The sequence below is a fragment of the Panthera leo genome, chromosome B1 (assembly GCF_018350215.1).
Source record: "Panthera leo isolate Ple1 chromosome B1, P.leo_Ple1_pat1.1, whole genome shotgun sequence".
NCBI lineage: Eukaryota > Metazoa > Chordata > Mammalia > Carnivora > Felidae > Panthera > Panthera leo.
In genome coordinates, this window is record NC_056682.1 from 204,824,680 (window position 1) to 204,841,039 (window position 16,360).

The 16,360-nt window shown below is 48.6% G+C and overlaps 2 protein-coding genes across 2 annotated transcripts in view; one reads left to right on the forward strand and one right to left on the reverse strand.

Annotated features, from left to right (window-relative positions):
• The first annotated feature begins 769 nt into the window (after positions 1-769).
• TMEM271 (transmembrane protein 271) lies at positions 770-1,891 on the forward strand. The gene has a single exon (XM_042934096.1). It carries the CDS (start codon positions 770-772, stop codon positions 1,889-1,891), a length of 1,122 nt encoding a protein of 373 aa, XP_042790030.1.
• Positions 1,892-6,993: 5,102 nt separating this feature from the next.
• PIGG (phosphatidylinositol glycan anchor biosynthesis class G) overlaps positions 6,994-16,360 on the reverse strand; it is a 56,075-nt gene continuing 46,708 nt past the window's right edge. Inside the window, exon 11 of the mRNA XM_042937188.1 lies at positions 6,994-7,574. Coding sequence (XP_042793122.1) covers positions 7,541-7,574 — 34 coding nt within the window. The 3' untranslated portion in view covers positions 6,994-7,540. The remainder of the gene's footprint in view (positions 7,575-16,360) is intronic.

Consider the following 16,360-nt stretch of genomic DNA (forward strand, 5'->3'; position numbering starts at 1 on the left):
CCTCCTCCCTCCCCTGTCCCGCAGACTGGCCCCCTCCCCTTCTGCACCCAGGCTCTCCCTCCTACCCCACCAGCACCCGGGCTCCCTTCTTCCCCCTCTCCCTGCACCCCAAGCCAACTTCCTCAGGCTTCCAGGCCGCTGGTAGGCCGGTGGTGGGCGTGGAGCCCGGTCGCGGGAGAAGCGCAGCCTTAGGGGCCCGAGAGGTGGGAGGTACTGGGGAGTGGGCCCCTAGAGGAGTCCGGGGTAGAAAGACTTGGGGTGGGGGTGGGGGGTAGTGTTCCCAGAGCGGCCGGGAGAGTGGGAGGCAGGCGGAGAGGCGCGAGGGAGGAGGGGGGTCACTTCTCCTTGGGGAGGCGGCAGAGGGGAGTCCTAGGGGCTGCGGGGGTTGAGGGTGGAGAGGGGGGCGGGGGAAGGCGGCGCCTGGGCCGGGCGCACGGGGCGGCGGGTGGGGTGGGGGGAGTGGAGCGTCCAGGGAGGGGCGCCGCGGGCTGGGGAGGGGGCGCGCGCGCCCTGCGGTCCTCCGCGCCGCATCGGTTCCCGGCGCGGGGCCGCGGCGGCGGCGGCGGCGGCGGCGGCGGCGGCGGCGGCGGCGGGAGGCGGAGGATGCGGACTCCGGCGCCGGCGGCGCGGGCCCGGGAGGACGCGGGAGGATGAGGAGGAGGCCGGCGGTCCGGCCGCGCGGCGCCGGGAGGAGGCGCAGGCGGCGGGGGCGGCGGCGGGCGGCGGCGGCGGCGGGCGCGCGGGGTGCGGGCCGGCTCGGGCGCGGAGGATGAAGTGGAGCGTCCGCGGGGCCTGCGCCGCGCTCTCCTCCTGCCTCCTGCTCGCCTGCGCGCTCAGCGCCGCCGCCGTCGGCCTCAAGTGCTTCTCGCTGGGCTCGGAGCTGCGCGGGGAGCCGTTCCGGCTGGGGGCGGCCGCCGGCGCCTTCTACTCGGGGCTGCTGCTGGCCGCCGGCCTTTCGCTGCTCGGCGCCGCCCTGCTCTGCTGCGGGCCCCGGGACGCGCCGCTCGCGGGGTCGGGCCCGGGCTCGGGGCTCGGGGTCCCCGCGGCCGCGGCGGGGGCTCCCGAGGCCGCGCCGGGAGAGCCGGGGGCCGCGGCCGGGCCCTCGGGGCCGGGGAGCAGCCAGAACCTGCTGCTGCTCGGCGTCCTCGTCTTCATGCTCGGGGTCCTCAGCGCCTTCGCGGGCGCCGTGATCGACGGCGACACCGTGTCCCTCGTGGAGCGCAAGTACTCCCACTACTGCCTGCCCCCGCGCGCGTCGGCCCCCGGCCCCGCCGCCGCCGCCGCCGCCGCCCCCGGCCCGGCCCCCGGCGCGCCGCGCGCCCGCAGCACCCTGGACAGCGCCACGTCGGCCAAGTGCCGCCAGCTCAAGGACTACCAGCGCGGCCTGGTGCTCTCCACCGTCTTCAACTCGCTCGAGTGCCTGCTGGGCCTGCTCAGCCTCCTGCTCGTCAAGAACTACCGCGCGTCGCAGGCGCGGCGCGGCCGGCGCGGCCGGCGGAGGGCGGCCCGGGCCCTGGCGCGGCCCCGCGGCGGCCCCGGGCTCCGCGCGCAGCCGCCAGCCTCCCGGGCGCGGCGGGGCCGGCGGGGCCGGCGCGGTCGGCGGCTGCAGCCGCGGCCGAGCGACGCTTCCATCCTGTCCCCGGAGGACTCGGACGTGGCCGCCCCGGGGGACTGCGCTGGCTTCGGGGCGCACCACGCAGTCTCCTACATCAACGTGGGCGTCTTCCACGCGCTCGACGAGGCGGGTGTGGAGGTGTGCTGCGGAGGGCACCCGTCGGTGGAGCTGCCGGGGTACGCGCCCTCGGACCCCGACCTCAACGCCTCCTACCCCTACTGCTGCCGGCAGCCCTGCGAGGCCGCGCGCCCCTGGGAGCCGAGCCGGGCCTGCTGAGCCCCGGGGCCCTCCCCGGAAGGACGGACGGACGGACGGACCGCGCGCCAGCCGGCGCGGGCCTCCCCGGCCGACCACCGCCCGCCGCCCGCGAGCGAGGACCAGGCCTGCCGTGGACATGCCGCGGAGATGCACCTTCAGGGGCGGACTGGCCTCGCGTCGCTGAGGGCCCCTCGCCGAGAGACTGGGCCTCCAGTATTACCATTTCTGTGTCTGGGAGGTTTCTCTTCTTTTCTGTGTCTGTTCGTATCCGGATTCCGTTTTAAAGTTTACAATAAATGTTTCGGGGCTGCCTCGCCCCCATCGCACTTCTCTTTGGCAAAGTCCGGTCCAGGGTGAGAGCTCAGAAAGAGAGGGTGATTTCGCGGGAGGAAGAACCCTCGCCGAGAGGACAGAAGGAGCAGAATGGCAGAAGTGAAAACGCACCCAACAAGCGACACTTTGTACACGGATGTGCCTGCTTTTGTTGATACTTTCTTACTGTAAAGCTCTCCATAAACAGTGAAAATGTTTGGTAAATTTATTGCAATTTAAAATTGGTTAGTTCCTTTATTAAATTAATTGCTATGTTATTGGAGATATTCATCAAATTGGAGTTAGAGGGTGTCGACACACAACCCACTTTGGGGCCAGTGGTTGGATCTGGTCAGACAAACGCTGAGTTGGAGTTTTCTGCTGGGCGGTTGCCTCCATCCAACCTCTTCCTGCAGTTAACTTCCCCTGTGTGTGTACCAGGTCCCAAACGTTTCTTTTTTTGGAAATTGGCGGTGGGGTTTCTACTGCAAAGCTGAGCTTATTTTTGGTTAGTATATATGAACAATCCAATCCTATTTTGGAAAATCACAGTCATAGTTTTTTTTCTGGCAAAGATTATTTTCCTGTTGATTAATTCAGTGATCTGGTAATTTTTGCATATTATAGCATTTCATTTAAAATACACCCCTTAAATAGCCTTAACTGATGTGAAGGTCATACTTTTAAATCCTTAGGATGCTTACCCGCACAATATGAAATGTATTCTCGGTGACGGCAAAATACGCTTCCATCCAGTCTGGTGGCCTGGCTGGGAGCCAAGCAGGCTCAGAGTCTCGGGCAAAAGGTAGCACAACCCCACGTGCTGGGATTGTGGCGCCGGGGAGGTGTGCCGATGATTCTTAAGGTGCTTGGAGCAGAATAGTGTAGCGGAAGAGCGGAATGGCCCCACCCTGACCTGAATAGTGTGTGCCCCGAGCCAAAGGAGGTAGGGACACACCCAGTGCTCTGCCAGGGGTGAGCACCACACTTTAGGTGATAATGAACAAATAATGTGTAATGCCTTTGCAGCGTAAAGGGGTTCACTTCTGATTGTGGGAAAGTAGCCGGAGTTAGGGATGGAGGTGGAGTTTCCAGGTGCCGGCTCTGGGATAAGACCTCTCCTCAGCTCCACGTTCCTTGCCCAAAGCCACAGTCTCCTGTACTTAGACAATCAGGGCCCCCACCCCAGCTTGGACCTGGCGGGGCTGCCCAGCTGCAGTGGAGGCTGCTGGAGACAGGAGGCCCGGCTTCCATGCAGAGGAGCGGAGGGGACCTGTCGCCGGTCAGCACCTGATCCTTGCCGTGTAACATGGAGATCTCCTTGTTATGTTGATGCTGCCTGAGGAAAGAGGATGATTCACAGCCAAGTTAGTAGGTTCTGAACCACAGGCCTCTTCAGATACTGGTCCATATTCAGCCTCGGGATTCAGCCAGGCTGAGGGCATGGCTCAACTAGTCCCACCGCTGGTCCTCGCAGCCTGGCCCATCACCTGCCCTGGTACCACCAGCCCGATGGTCATCAACCTAAGCAGGAAATGTGATAAGTGGCAGCAAAAGTGGCTTTTAAGATACTTTTCCCCACCTACCTAAGTCAAATCAAGAAGGAATTGCCAGGGGTTTCCTGCTTCCTGAGCAGGGCTGCTCTCCACTCCCGGAGCAGATATCTCATAGGCAGCTGCAGGGCTGACCACCCAGAGCTCACCCAGTGGAGGTGGCTAGGCCACTGTGCACTGGATAGACGGGCACACGGTGGGTTCCTGCAGAAGGCCGCCGGGCAAGGACCACCCCAGCAGAGCAAACACGTGGGCAGCATGGACACAAGACGTCAGACCTCCCAGTACCTTTCTTGTTTTCTGAAGTGTTTCATCTTACATGGTTTGTACAGCTTAAAATGTCATATGCCTTATGAATCTTTCAAATTTGCAATCCAAATCAGTGACCTCTCTCAACTTTCAGACATTTCTTGAGATGGAACAGAAGGCAGAAGGGGGTGAGGTGGGTGGGGCCGGCACAGGAGCCCGACAGGAGCATCATGCCATCTGGGTGGTCATCTGGCCAGGGCAGCAGGGAACATCTGGGGTGTGCAGGCAGCTGCTTTTCCCCTGGCAAACTTCTACATGCCCAACGGACTAGATGAGATTTTTAAAGATGCAAGTGTGTCTAACTCCACGGATATTGTCAACTCCACTTTATTGAGGCTGATATAATGATGTGGGATACCAGGGTTTTATTTTTTAGAGTTTATGAGAGGAAATAAAATCAAGTCTCCCCAAACTCACATTGTTCCAAAGATCAGTACTCAGGGAAATGAGTGGAGAATTAGGAAGCTACTGAACCTCCTTCCAGTTAGGAGTGACTTCCTCGGGACCACTCCTGCCCCTGCGGGGCTCCGCCTCGCGGCCCTCACTTCTTATTCACGTCCATTCTACTTCCCATAAGTTTTAGTTGTTTAAAATGGATTCTTTGTGCTCTAGAAAATAGTGCCAGTTCCTGGAACTTTCCTAAAATGGGTCTTACTCTGCTTCTCAGAATAATAAGTAACGAACGCTTGGCCTGGTGGAGGCCAGATCAAGAGTTTATGATTATGACAAAGTACCGGAATTAAACTAAACACATTTTAGCATTGTTACATGACTTAATGCTGAGTTTGTAAGTTATTATTTTAAACATAAAGATTGTTTACTTTTAAGGGAATAATTTAACTAAGATAACACAGGGGGTAGCCACCAAACAAGGCATGTTTTCTTAGATTGCTAAACAGGCCCTCCCAGGGTTTCAGGCATCTGGGTTTACAGGACTCTCTTTGGTCAGAGGGGGTGTTCTGCCCTTGGCAACACAAATCTGAACCATGCAACTGAAGTTTTGACTGAAAGTCAATTAATCATTTAATTTTAAAAACCAGTCAGATAGTGTTTGTGATGAAGATCAAGCTGCTGGTGATAAAGATTTTACTCCTGGCTGGTGTCAGGACACAGTTCAGGCAGAAGCCTTGAACATGCACACACACACACACACACACGTGCGGGTGCGTGAATGCACACACAATTACAGGCGCACACGAGTGAACATACGTGCACACAAGGACAAATGCACATGCATGCATGTGTAGGAATAAGTGCCCACACGTTCCACGTGTATATGTCTGCACATGCACACACACACTGTGTGGGACATACACACACGCACGCAAGCACACACACATATAGTGCCTCATGAGAAGTGTCTGAGGGCCAGGCCAGCAGCCCTGCCCGGGGTGTCCGGGTCGAATCTGTCTGAGTTGGAGGGGCCCGACTGTAGACTGGCGCGTCCCCTTGCAGCGTAGAGGGTATGCACGCGGTCGGCATGCCGTGGAGGGTACCTGGCGGGTGCAGAGATTCGCGCAGGCCTGCACACTCTGTCACGTGCCGGGGGAAGATAGCGGGGTGACCCCTTACCTGGATGCCTGCACAGCACAGCAAGCCACATCAGAGGTGCTCTGGCATCCGTGCAAGTGCTGTGGGGCAGGCTGACCTCCTAGGTGCCTAGGTGGGTCCGTGTTGTGCCGACACTGCCACGGCTTGGTTGGTGCTGACCTCTTTGGGTCACCTGGAGGTCTACTCCCCCGCTGAGCAAGGGCTGCCTACATGCCACGCTGTCCCATGGGGCCCTCGAGGTTATTATTACCCTCAAATCACTGCTTTCTCATCAAGAAAGAACATTAATAAATGATAGAGACCATAAGAAAAATGAATTCTGGCATAAAGATATGTACCAACTTTATGTATCTGTGTACCTGTTTTTTATATGAGACAGAGGCCACAGCCTAATGTCAACTGGTTTACTTTCCAGATGATCCAATATCTGTTTAATTTGCCACTCTTTAACACAGTAACAAAACACCAACAAAATGGGAAAAAATTAACCTAGGAAAATAGTATTCATATATTGTCACGTCCCCAATCTGAATTCTCCAAGGACTTCCTGGGGTGGCAGGAGAAAGCCTGATGGTTCCTACCACAGAGCCGTGTTTCTAATAGTTTTCTTAAAATCTCCATGTTTTGAGGGGAATCGATTTACACATGAGAATTTCACCTGGAGAAGCCCTGATCTCTGATTTGCCTTTTCATCTGCCATCTATCCTCAACAGAATGCCAATAATATGTCTTGCCGCTTTAGGGTCAATAAAATCTGTGTGAAAGCACAACACACTCCTTTAAACGTGCCAACGATCCTTTATGCCTTGTCTCTGCATGGCTCTTGTCCTGGCCCTGAAGACTGTGCCTGAGTGTGGCCAGGTCTACCAGGAATGTGCAGAACAGGTAAGCGGGTGGACAGAGGCGTCCCCGGCTGCTGGAGGGGTGCCCCACCTCACCTGCCCATCTCCCCAACACTCAGGCCCCAGCTTTGACCTTGTGCACCTGCTGTGGTCCTTACCCTATTCCTAAACCACCAGCCTGATTTCTTTCTTCGCCTCTACTCCTGAAGCAACATTTCCCCAAAATGCGGGACAGACTGTGCTGTCCCACTAAGAAACTGGCCTTCAAGAACTGCCCTGTTCCCGAAGGGAAGCAAAATCTCATGGACCCAGCCCAGCCTGACCCCGCAGCCTTCTCTGTGAGCCACCAGGGCCTGGGGACAGTCTGACGGGGGGCTTCTATCTGGTAGGGCCCTTTGAATGAATAGTGTGGCAAACATCAGATCCTGGGTGTGCAGAGGGACAGCAGAACCAGCTGTGGTGCTGACTGGCTGAGGAAGGAGGGTGTGTCTCTGGAGCAAAGTGTGGGGCTGGTAGTGGGGGCCTGGACCACCTCAGGTACCTGGGGCTCAAATTCGTTTCCTGTGGCTTTCGTCACAAAGTACCACAAATTGGGTGGCTTCAAACAGCAAATATTTATTCTCTCATAGTCTGAGATCAAGGTGTTGGAAGGGTTGCTTCCTCCTGGATGCTCTGAGGACTAATCGATTCCAGACCTTTCTCCCGGCCTCTGGTGGATACTGGTGTTCCTTGGTGCTCCTGGGCTTAGAGACTCATCATTCCAATCTCTGCTTCTGCCTTCGTGCAGCCCTCTCCTCTGTCTCTGGGTGCCCTTCTCTGTGTCTTACAAAGACATTCTCATTGGCTTTAGGGCCCACTCTAATCCAGCATGATCTGCAAATAAGGCCACGCTCTGTGTGGACCAGAATTTTGGGGGACAAATCTTGAACTCAGTGCAGAGCTCATTTCAGGTTTGTGGTTTGCTCATTCTTTTCTGCAGGAAGCCTTCAAGCCTTTCTGTGCGGGTCTAGCTGCTCAGGACCTCAGAGGACAGGCACTCCCTCCCTGGGACGTGCTGCTGGGGAATAAAGCCGTTGGAGCCCTCATCAGACCACGGGTATTTAGGGAGCTGAATAGATCTTCCAGATGAATATTCTAAAAAAAGCAGAAACATTAAAATTAATTGCCCAAGGGGAAATGCTTTCTGAAAATAAGTTATATTTGGTTTATTTGCAAATATTTTGAGGTAACAGCCACAGTAACTGAATTATTTTGCAAATCCAGACTGGCATATGTCATTCTCTTCTCCGTGTAGGGTTGGGGCAGGAGTGGCTTCAGTGCCTGGGAGGTGGGGAGGGGCTGCCAGTCCTTCTGGGAAACAAAGGCCTCAGGATCCCAGGCTATTCTGAAGGTGACCTTCTCCCTCTGGCAGGAATCCCTGTAGGCCCCTCTACCCCAGGGCATTTGCAGGACATTGGGTCAGCCTCCATCTTGTTCATCTTAGGAGCTTTCTTTCTGCCTGCTCTCTCACCTCCCAGCCTCTGTAAGAGTGCCCGTCCCCTGTCCCCCAACCCTGTGTCCTCTTGTCCTGGCTCAGCTGGGACATCACCTTTGCTGAGACCTCCCTTGATTCCCCTGCAGGACAGCGTCTGCTCTGTATTCCCCCTTCTTGTCCCCGGGGGCGTGCCCCTGAGGGTCCCTCTTGCCTATTTGGTGTAACTCAGGTTATTTTTCCCTAAGTGCGTTACTTTGGTTCTCCACGGTGGAGCCACTCCCAGCATGAGCTCTGCCCGCCACTTGCCGCCTCCCTCACCTCTTCCGACCCAGTCCAGCCTGAGGCTGGGGGAAAGAAGGCCCCCGCCAGCTGCCGGACGTCTTGTCCTCACTTGCCCAACCAACAAGCATTTATAAAGACTGCAGGCCAGCCCCCGGGATTCCAAGGGTCCGTCCATGCACACTATACAGTATTGTTTTTGGATATTTTCAAACTTTACCTGGGCACACACCATCATCTTTGTCGGCGGCCTGGGCACCGCCTGATCGATGGCTAATTTGTATGGAGTGCTTGGCATGGGCCAGGCACTTTGGTTTCACTGCCTCCTTTAATCTTGAAAACGATGGCTTTACAGGTGGGAAAGCTGAGACTTGGGGAACTCGGTTCTGTGCCCAGGTTAGAGCCGGCGTGAGAACTGCCATCTGAACTCAGTCCAGCCGCAAGGCAGGACCAATTTTCTGTTTCTAAGCAGCATTTGTGGGAGTTTTGTAAACCCAGGCACAGGGTGGGTAGTGTGACAATCTCCATGTCCCTTCTGACCCCTGGGTGCTTATAACCAGCCACCTGCTCACGTCCCTCTTCCGGGTCCCTGAGGACCCTGAACTCAGCCTTTGCCACAAATTTCACATCTTCCCCTTCTTGGCTGAGTGACTCCCATCACCCACCCCCGGAATCCTGTCCTACATGCCCTGTACACACCCACCTCCGAGCTCTTCAACTCAGCACTCTGCTAACTCACCTCATTCAGTGTTTCATTCAACAACTGTCAGCTGGGCCAGATGCTGGGGGTTCCAGAGGGTGCCCCACACTCCCTAACTGCCACTCACCCTGATTCAAGTGCCTGTGCTTGCTCTTGGGAGAACTGGAGGGCAAAGAGATTTTACATTCTTTTTTTTTTTTTCCACGCTAAGTACAGAAATCTGTATGTATTTTATACATAGAGCACATCTCAGTTTGGACCAGCTGCATTCCAAATGCCCAGTAGCTGCGTGTGGAGAGTCTTAGAGCAGCCTCTCGCATGCTTCTTTTATTTTGATTGAGGAAAATGTTAGACACAAAGCGTTGCATATAAAGAACACACACGTATCAGCATTGAGATTCAGTGTGCGCTGCTAGGAAACGTCAAACTAAAACCCCAAATTTTAAGATTTTAAAGTGTTGTTTCCCATGTTTGGTCCACATTTCTCTTTTACTCTTAAATATATACAGGTAACATCTATTAACCGTAATGTATTACAGGAGCAGCCAGAGCCTCCGCCTCGTCTTTCTGGCCACACTTCACTCAAGCTGGTTACGGACCATTGCCATATTTTTGTCCTTCTACCACAAAAGTGTGTGTCCACGCACAGGATACAGTATTGTTTTTGCATGCTTTTAAACTGTACATGATGGTATCATACTATATTTGATCTTCCCGTAATATGCTTTCTTGCACTCAGCATTATGTGTCTGAGATTGATCTGTGGTTCTCCCTGTGCCTGCGGCATATTTCCTCTGACACATTGTGTCCCACTGATTCCACTGTGCGGACAAATGGCAGTAAGTCACCCCTGGATCATGTCCTTTCTCACTTTCATAGTCCACAGGGCAAGGAAAATGCTTTACCTGTCTTCCTGTTTCCGTAGGTCCCACACCCATGTGTGATTGCACCGTGTGGTGTGGAGATGGGGGTTCAGAGAGTTATAGCCCCCAGCAGCACACGGCCCCAGGTCCCCATCTCAGCACCCTTTCGCTTTGTCTTCTCCTTTTTTGTTGGGAAATGGCGTCTCCGTGTCCTCACTTGCATTTCCACTCTTACTAGAGAGGTGTCTGTACTGATTGTTCAGTGCCTTCTTCTGCGTTGTTCTTGGCCCTTTCTACATGCATATTAGATGAGACTGTCGCTTGGCATGCAGAGCCTTGCTGGGGTGCGGAACGAAACCACACTGGATTTTCATGTTAATCTGGGTGAATGCCACCCCAACAATTGTGAGCCCCTTCATCCATCCTTGAGTAAGTCTCTCTCTTCACTTGTTTGGGTCTTCCTATATGTTTGTCAATAAATCTCCATATTTTTGTCTGTAAATACCTTGCATGACTTGTGTCAGATTTTCCCTGAGATGCATTTCAAGTTTTGTGGTTATTGTCAATGCTGTCTTTTTGAAAACTATGTTATCTACTTGTTTGGTTTAAAGACTATTACTGATCTTGTATACAGATTTTGTACCCAGCAACATTGCAAACATTTCTTTTCAGTTCTAATAACCTATTTCCAATATCATCTGTGATTATTGATGGTTTTGTTTCTTGTTCTCCAAACCCTCTGCCATGTTTTCTGGCCCGAGTGTCCCCTCTCCTCTCCCCTCCCTCTCCCTCCCTCCTCTTCCCCCCACCTCTCTCTCTCTCTCTCTCTTTTCTTTCTTTCTTTCTTTTTCTTTCTTTTCTTTTCTTTTCTTTTTTTAGAAAGAAGCTTTTTGTTGTTTATTGGGGGAGGGGTGGAGAGAGAGAGAGAAAGACAGAGAGAGAGACAGAGAGAATCCCAAGCAGGCTCCATGCTGTCAGCACAGAGCCTGATGTAGGGTTCAATCTCATGACTGTGAAAACATGACCTGAGCCAAAATCAAGAGCCCGATGCTTAACCACCTGAGCCTCCCAGGCGCCCCCCACCACCCAAGTGTTCTTTCTAAGATCTCCAACACAAACTTGAATAGAGGTGGGGATGACAGGACTGAAGTCATTAAGTATGGGGCTTGTCTGGGCTCTTGGTAGATATCTTTTAATATTTTAAGCATGTTTTCTTCTATTTTTAGTTTAGTTTTGTATAAATTGGTATTGAATTCCATCAGTGCTTTTCTCTCATCATCATAGTCATTTATTTTCTCGATTAATCTGTTACTGTGGTAAATTACACTCATCTATATTTCAATGTTAAATCAAACTAATAATGCATCATTTCAGTCAGTTTTACTATCGTTTTGCCCTCCTACTCTGTATTTCCACCCCCATAAGCAGCCCTTTCTTTGGTAATATGCTTCTGTATTTATGGGAAACAATGAGTACACTGTTATTCTGATTATTTCCATTTTGGGTGTGATTACTGACTTCTTATTACTGAACTTTGGGATAGACTCCTGGAACTCCCAACTCAACGCATGACCTTTTCTCTTCACAATGCCAATAGTTCTGGATTTTTTTTTTCCCCAAAATCAGTATTCTACTTTATTAAGATCATAAACATCATCCACTGGTGAAGTATACAGTGTTCCATGACCTCATTATCTTTCTTGTTTTCCTTGAAATTAACAACTGACGTTTTCCATGAACCTGTGGCCAACTCATCCCCAGCTTTTGACAAAAATGAAAACATGATGTTCATGTGTCCAAACATGCCAAGTAATCCAGGATTTCTTTTCATATAGGCCTCCCTTCCCGGGTCCTCACCCTCTCCTGACATGGGCTCTGTGGGTCTCTGCACAACCAATATTAGGGATCTCACCCTGCTCCTCTCAGATCCCTGCATGTAGCTGCACACTGTGTCCCAAGATCTTCATGGCAGGAAGTGGAGCTGAATTCTCGCGAAGTGACACTGGCCAGTTACAGATGTTTATAGCAGCTTTATTCATAATTGCCAAAACTTGGAAGCAACCAAGAGTGCTTTCAGTAGGCGAATGGATAAAGAAACTGGTGCCTCCAGACAATGGAGTATTATTCAGCACTAAAAAGAAATGAGCTAAACCATGAGAAGATATGGAGAAACTTTAAATGCATATTGCTAAGTGAAAGAAGCCAGTCTGTAAAGGCTACAAACTGTATTATTCCAATTGTGTGACATTCTGGAAAAGGAAAACTATGGAGACAGTAAAAAGATCAGTGGTTTCCAGGGTTTTGGGGAGAGAGGGAAGAATGTGCGGAGCACAGTGGATTTTTAGGGCAGTAAAATTATTCTATATAATGATAAATGATATAATGGTGGATTCATGTCATTACACATTTCTCAGAACTAATAAAATATTCAAGACAAAGAGTGAACCCTAATGTAAACTGTAGACTTTAGCTAATAATAATGTATCAACATTGGCTCACCAATTATAACAAGTGTACCTCACTACTGGAAGATGTTAATAGAGGAAACTATGTGTGGGGGAGTGTAATATGAGAACTCCCTGCACTTTCCAATGAATTTTTCTGTACACTCAGAACTATTCTAAAAGATAGTGCCAGTCATTTTTTAAAAAATAAAAGACAATGGTGAAGATAAAATGTACTACTAAAAACTATTAAATTAATTCAAAGGCAAGAAAGAAATAGAATAACAGTGACAAAAAGGAAAACAAATAGAGAACTTACAGCTCTACATCCAACCTACAAATAACTACATTCAATGTAAATGGCCTAAATATTCCAAATTAAAAGGCAGAGATTGTTAGACTGGATAGAAGAGCAGGACCTAAGTTTTGCGTTTATAAGAGCCTTCGATACATTTTTAATACAAACACAGTAGATTGAAATCAAAATGGAGGAGAAGTTATATGCAAACACTAATCAAAAGAAAGTTGGAGTGGCAGTATTAATATCAGATAAAATAGACTTTAAGACAGAGTATTACCAGAGATAAAGAGGTATATTTCATAATGATATAAAGTAAATATATCAGGAAGATATAACAAATATCAATGTATACATGTCTAATAACAGGTTCAAAAGTCATTTAAAATTTTTAGGGGCGCCTGTGTGGCTCAGTCGGTTAAGCCTCCGACTTCGACTCAGGTCATGATCTCACGGTTTGTGGGTTTGAGTCCCACGTCAGGCTCTGTGCTGACAGCTCAGAGCCTGTGTCAGACCCTGCCTCAGATTCTGTGTCTCCCTCTCTCTCTGTCCCTCCCCTGCTTGTTCTCTGTCAAAAGTAAATAAACATTTTAAAAATTTATTAAAAAAATAAAAGTTATTTAAAAATTTTTCTTATTGAAGTATAGTTGACATACGTTACATTAGTTTTACATGTACAAGATAGTGATTCAACAATTAATAATTATGTAATGTTAACAGTAAGTATCACCATCTGTCACTGGATGTTATTATATTGACTATATTCCCTATGCTGTACTTTTCATCCCCTTGACCTCTTTATTTTATAACTGGGAGTTTGTACTCTTAATCTCCTTCACTTATTTGACACACCCCTACACCAGCCCCTCCCCCACCCTGACAACCTCCAATTTGTTCTCTGTATTTATGAGTCTGTTTCTGTTTTTGTTGTTTTGTTTTTTAGATTCTGCATATGAAGTCATATGGTATTTGTCTTTCTTTGTCTAGCTTACTTCACTTAGTAACCCGTAGGCCATAAATAACAGAATTTCATTCTTTTTATGTCTGAATAATATTTCATTGTGTATATATACCACATCTTTTTTTTTATTAATATGAAATTTATTGTCAAATTGGTTTCCATACAACACCCAGTGCTCATCCCAACAGGTGCCCTCCTCAATGCCAATCACCCACTTTCCCCTCTCCCCTACCCCCCCGTCAACCTTCAGTTTGCTCTCAGTTTTTAAGAGTCTCTTATGGTTTGGCTCCCTCCCTCTCTAACCTTTTTTTCCCCTTCCCCTCCCCCATGGTCTTCTGTTAAGTTTCTCAGGATCCACATAAGAGTGAAAACATATGGTATCTGTCTTTCTCTGTATGACTTATTTCACTTAGCATAACACTCTCCAGTTCCATCCACGTTGCTACAAAAGGCCATATTTCATTCTTTCTCATTGCCAAGTAGTATTCCATTGTGTATATAAACCACGATTTCTTTATCCATTTGTCAGTTGATGGACATTTAGGCTCTTTCCATAATTTAGATATTGTTGACAGTGCTGCTATAAACATTGGGGTACAAGTGCCCCTATGCGTCAGCACTCCTGTATCCCTTGAGTAAATTCCTAGCAGAGCTATTGCCGGGTCATAGGGTAGATCTATTTTTAATTTTTTGAGGAACTTCCACACTGTTTTCCAGAGTGGCTGCACCAGTTTGCATTCCCACCAACAGTGCAAGAGGGTTCCCGTTTCTCCACATCCTCTCCAGCCTCTATAGTCTCCTGTTTTGCTCATTTTAGCCACTCTGACTAGCATGAGGTGTATACCACATCTTCTTTATCCATTCATCTATCAACGGACATTTAGGTTGCTTCCATATCTGGGCTATTGCAAATAAACTGCAATAAACATAGGGGTGCATATATCTTTTTGAATTAGTTTTTTGTTTTTGTTGTGTAATACCCTGTAGTGGAATTACTGGATCATACAGTATTTGTTTTTAATTTTTTGAGGAAACCCCATATTTTCCACAGTGGTTGCATCAATTATCAATCCCACCACTAGTGCATGAGAACTCCCTTTTCTCCACATCCTCGCCAACACTTATTTCTTGTGTTTTTGATTTTAGCCATTGTGACTGGTGTGAGGCAATATCTCACTGTGGTTTTGATTTGCATTTCCCTGATGATTAGCGATGTTGAACATCTTCTCACGTGTCTGTTGGCCATCTGTATTTGTGTTTTGCAAAAACATCTGTTCAAGCCCACTGCCCATTTTAAAACCTTTTTTTTCTTTTTTTGGATTGAGTTGTATGATTCTTTATACCTTTTGGATGTTGATCCTTTATCAGATATATCATTTGTAAATATCTTTTCCCATTCAGTAGCTTGCCTTTTTGTTTGTTGATGGTTTACTTTGCTATGCAAAATGCTTTAGTTTGGTGCAGTCCCTACAATTTATTTTTGCTTTTGTTTCTTTTGCCTGAGAAGACATAACCAGAGAAAACGTTGCTACAGTTGATAAATTACTGTCAATGTTTTCATCTGGGAATTTTATGGTTTTAGGTCTCATAATCAGGTTTTAAATCCATTTTGGGTTTATTTTTGTGTATGGTGTATGGAAGTGGTCCCATGTCATTCTTTTGCATGTAGCTGTCCGGTTTTCCCAATTCCATCTATTAAGAGACTGTCTTTTCCCCATTGTATATTCTTGCCTCATTTGTGATAGATTGACCATATAAGCTTGAGTTTATTTCTGGGTTCTCTAGCCTGTTCCATTGATCTATGTGTCTGTTTCTGTGCCAGTACCATACTCTTTTGATTATTATAAATTTGTAATGTATCTGGCAATCTGGGATTGTGATATGTCAGCTTTGGTCTTTCTTAAAATGCTTTGGCTGTTTGAGGTCCTTTGTGGTTCTATACACATGTGAGGATTATTTGTTCTAGTATTGTGAAAAATGCAATTGATATTTTGATAGGAATTGCATTAAATATGTAGATTTTTGGGGACAGATAATATGAACATTTTGACAGTATTATTTTGATCCATGAGCATGGTATATCTTTTCATTTGTGTTTTTACTTTCTTTTATCAATGTCTTACAATTCTTAGAGTACAGGTCTTTCACCTCCCTTGCTAAATTTACTTGTAGGTGTTTAACTTTAAAAAAAAATTTTTTTTAACGTTTATTTATTTTTGAGACAGAGAGAGACAGAGCATGAACAGGGGAGGAGCAGAGAGAGAGGGAGACACAGAATCTGAAACAGGCTCCAGGCTCTGAGCTGTCAGCACAGAGCCCGATGTGGGGCTCGAACTCACCGACCGTGAGATCATGACCTGAGCCGAAGTCGGACGCTCAACCGACCAAGCCACCCAGGCGCCCCGGTGTTTAACTTTTTTGTGTGCAGTTGGAAATGGAACTGTTTTCTTAATGTATCTTTTTTGCTACCTCATTATTATTGCATAGAAATGCAAAATACATGAAGCAAAAACTAACAGATCTAAGAGAGAAACACATAGATCCACAATCATAGTTAGAAATTGTAGCTATCCTCTCAGTAATTGAAAGAATAAGTAGACAAACCAGTAAGGATGTAGAAGGTCTGGCTGACAACTACTTTGACCTAGTCAACAGGTATAAGATATCACACTAAATGATTGCTGAAACTACAGTTTTTCTTCTTTTCCTATTGCACATGGAATCAAGATGGACCAACTACTAGGCCAAAAAGTGAAGCAGGAAATATTTCAAACTGGATTATAATAAAAATGCAGCATATGAAATTTTGTAAATACAGTGAAAATAAACCTTACAGAGAAATTTATAGCTTTAAATGTTTATTTTGGAGAGGTAAAAAGGCTTAAAATGATTTTGAGTTTC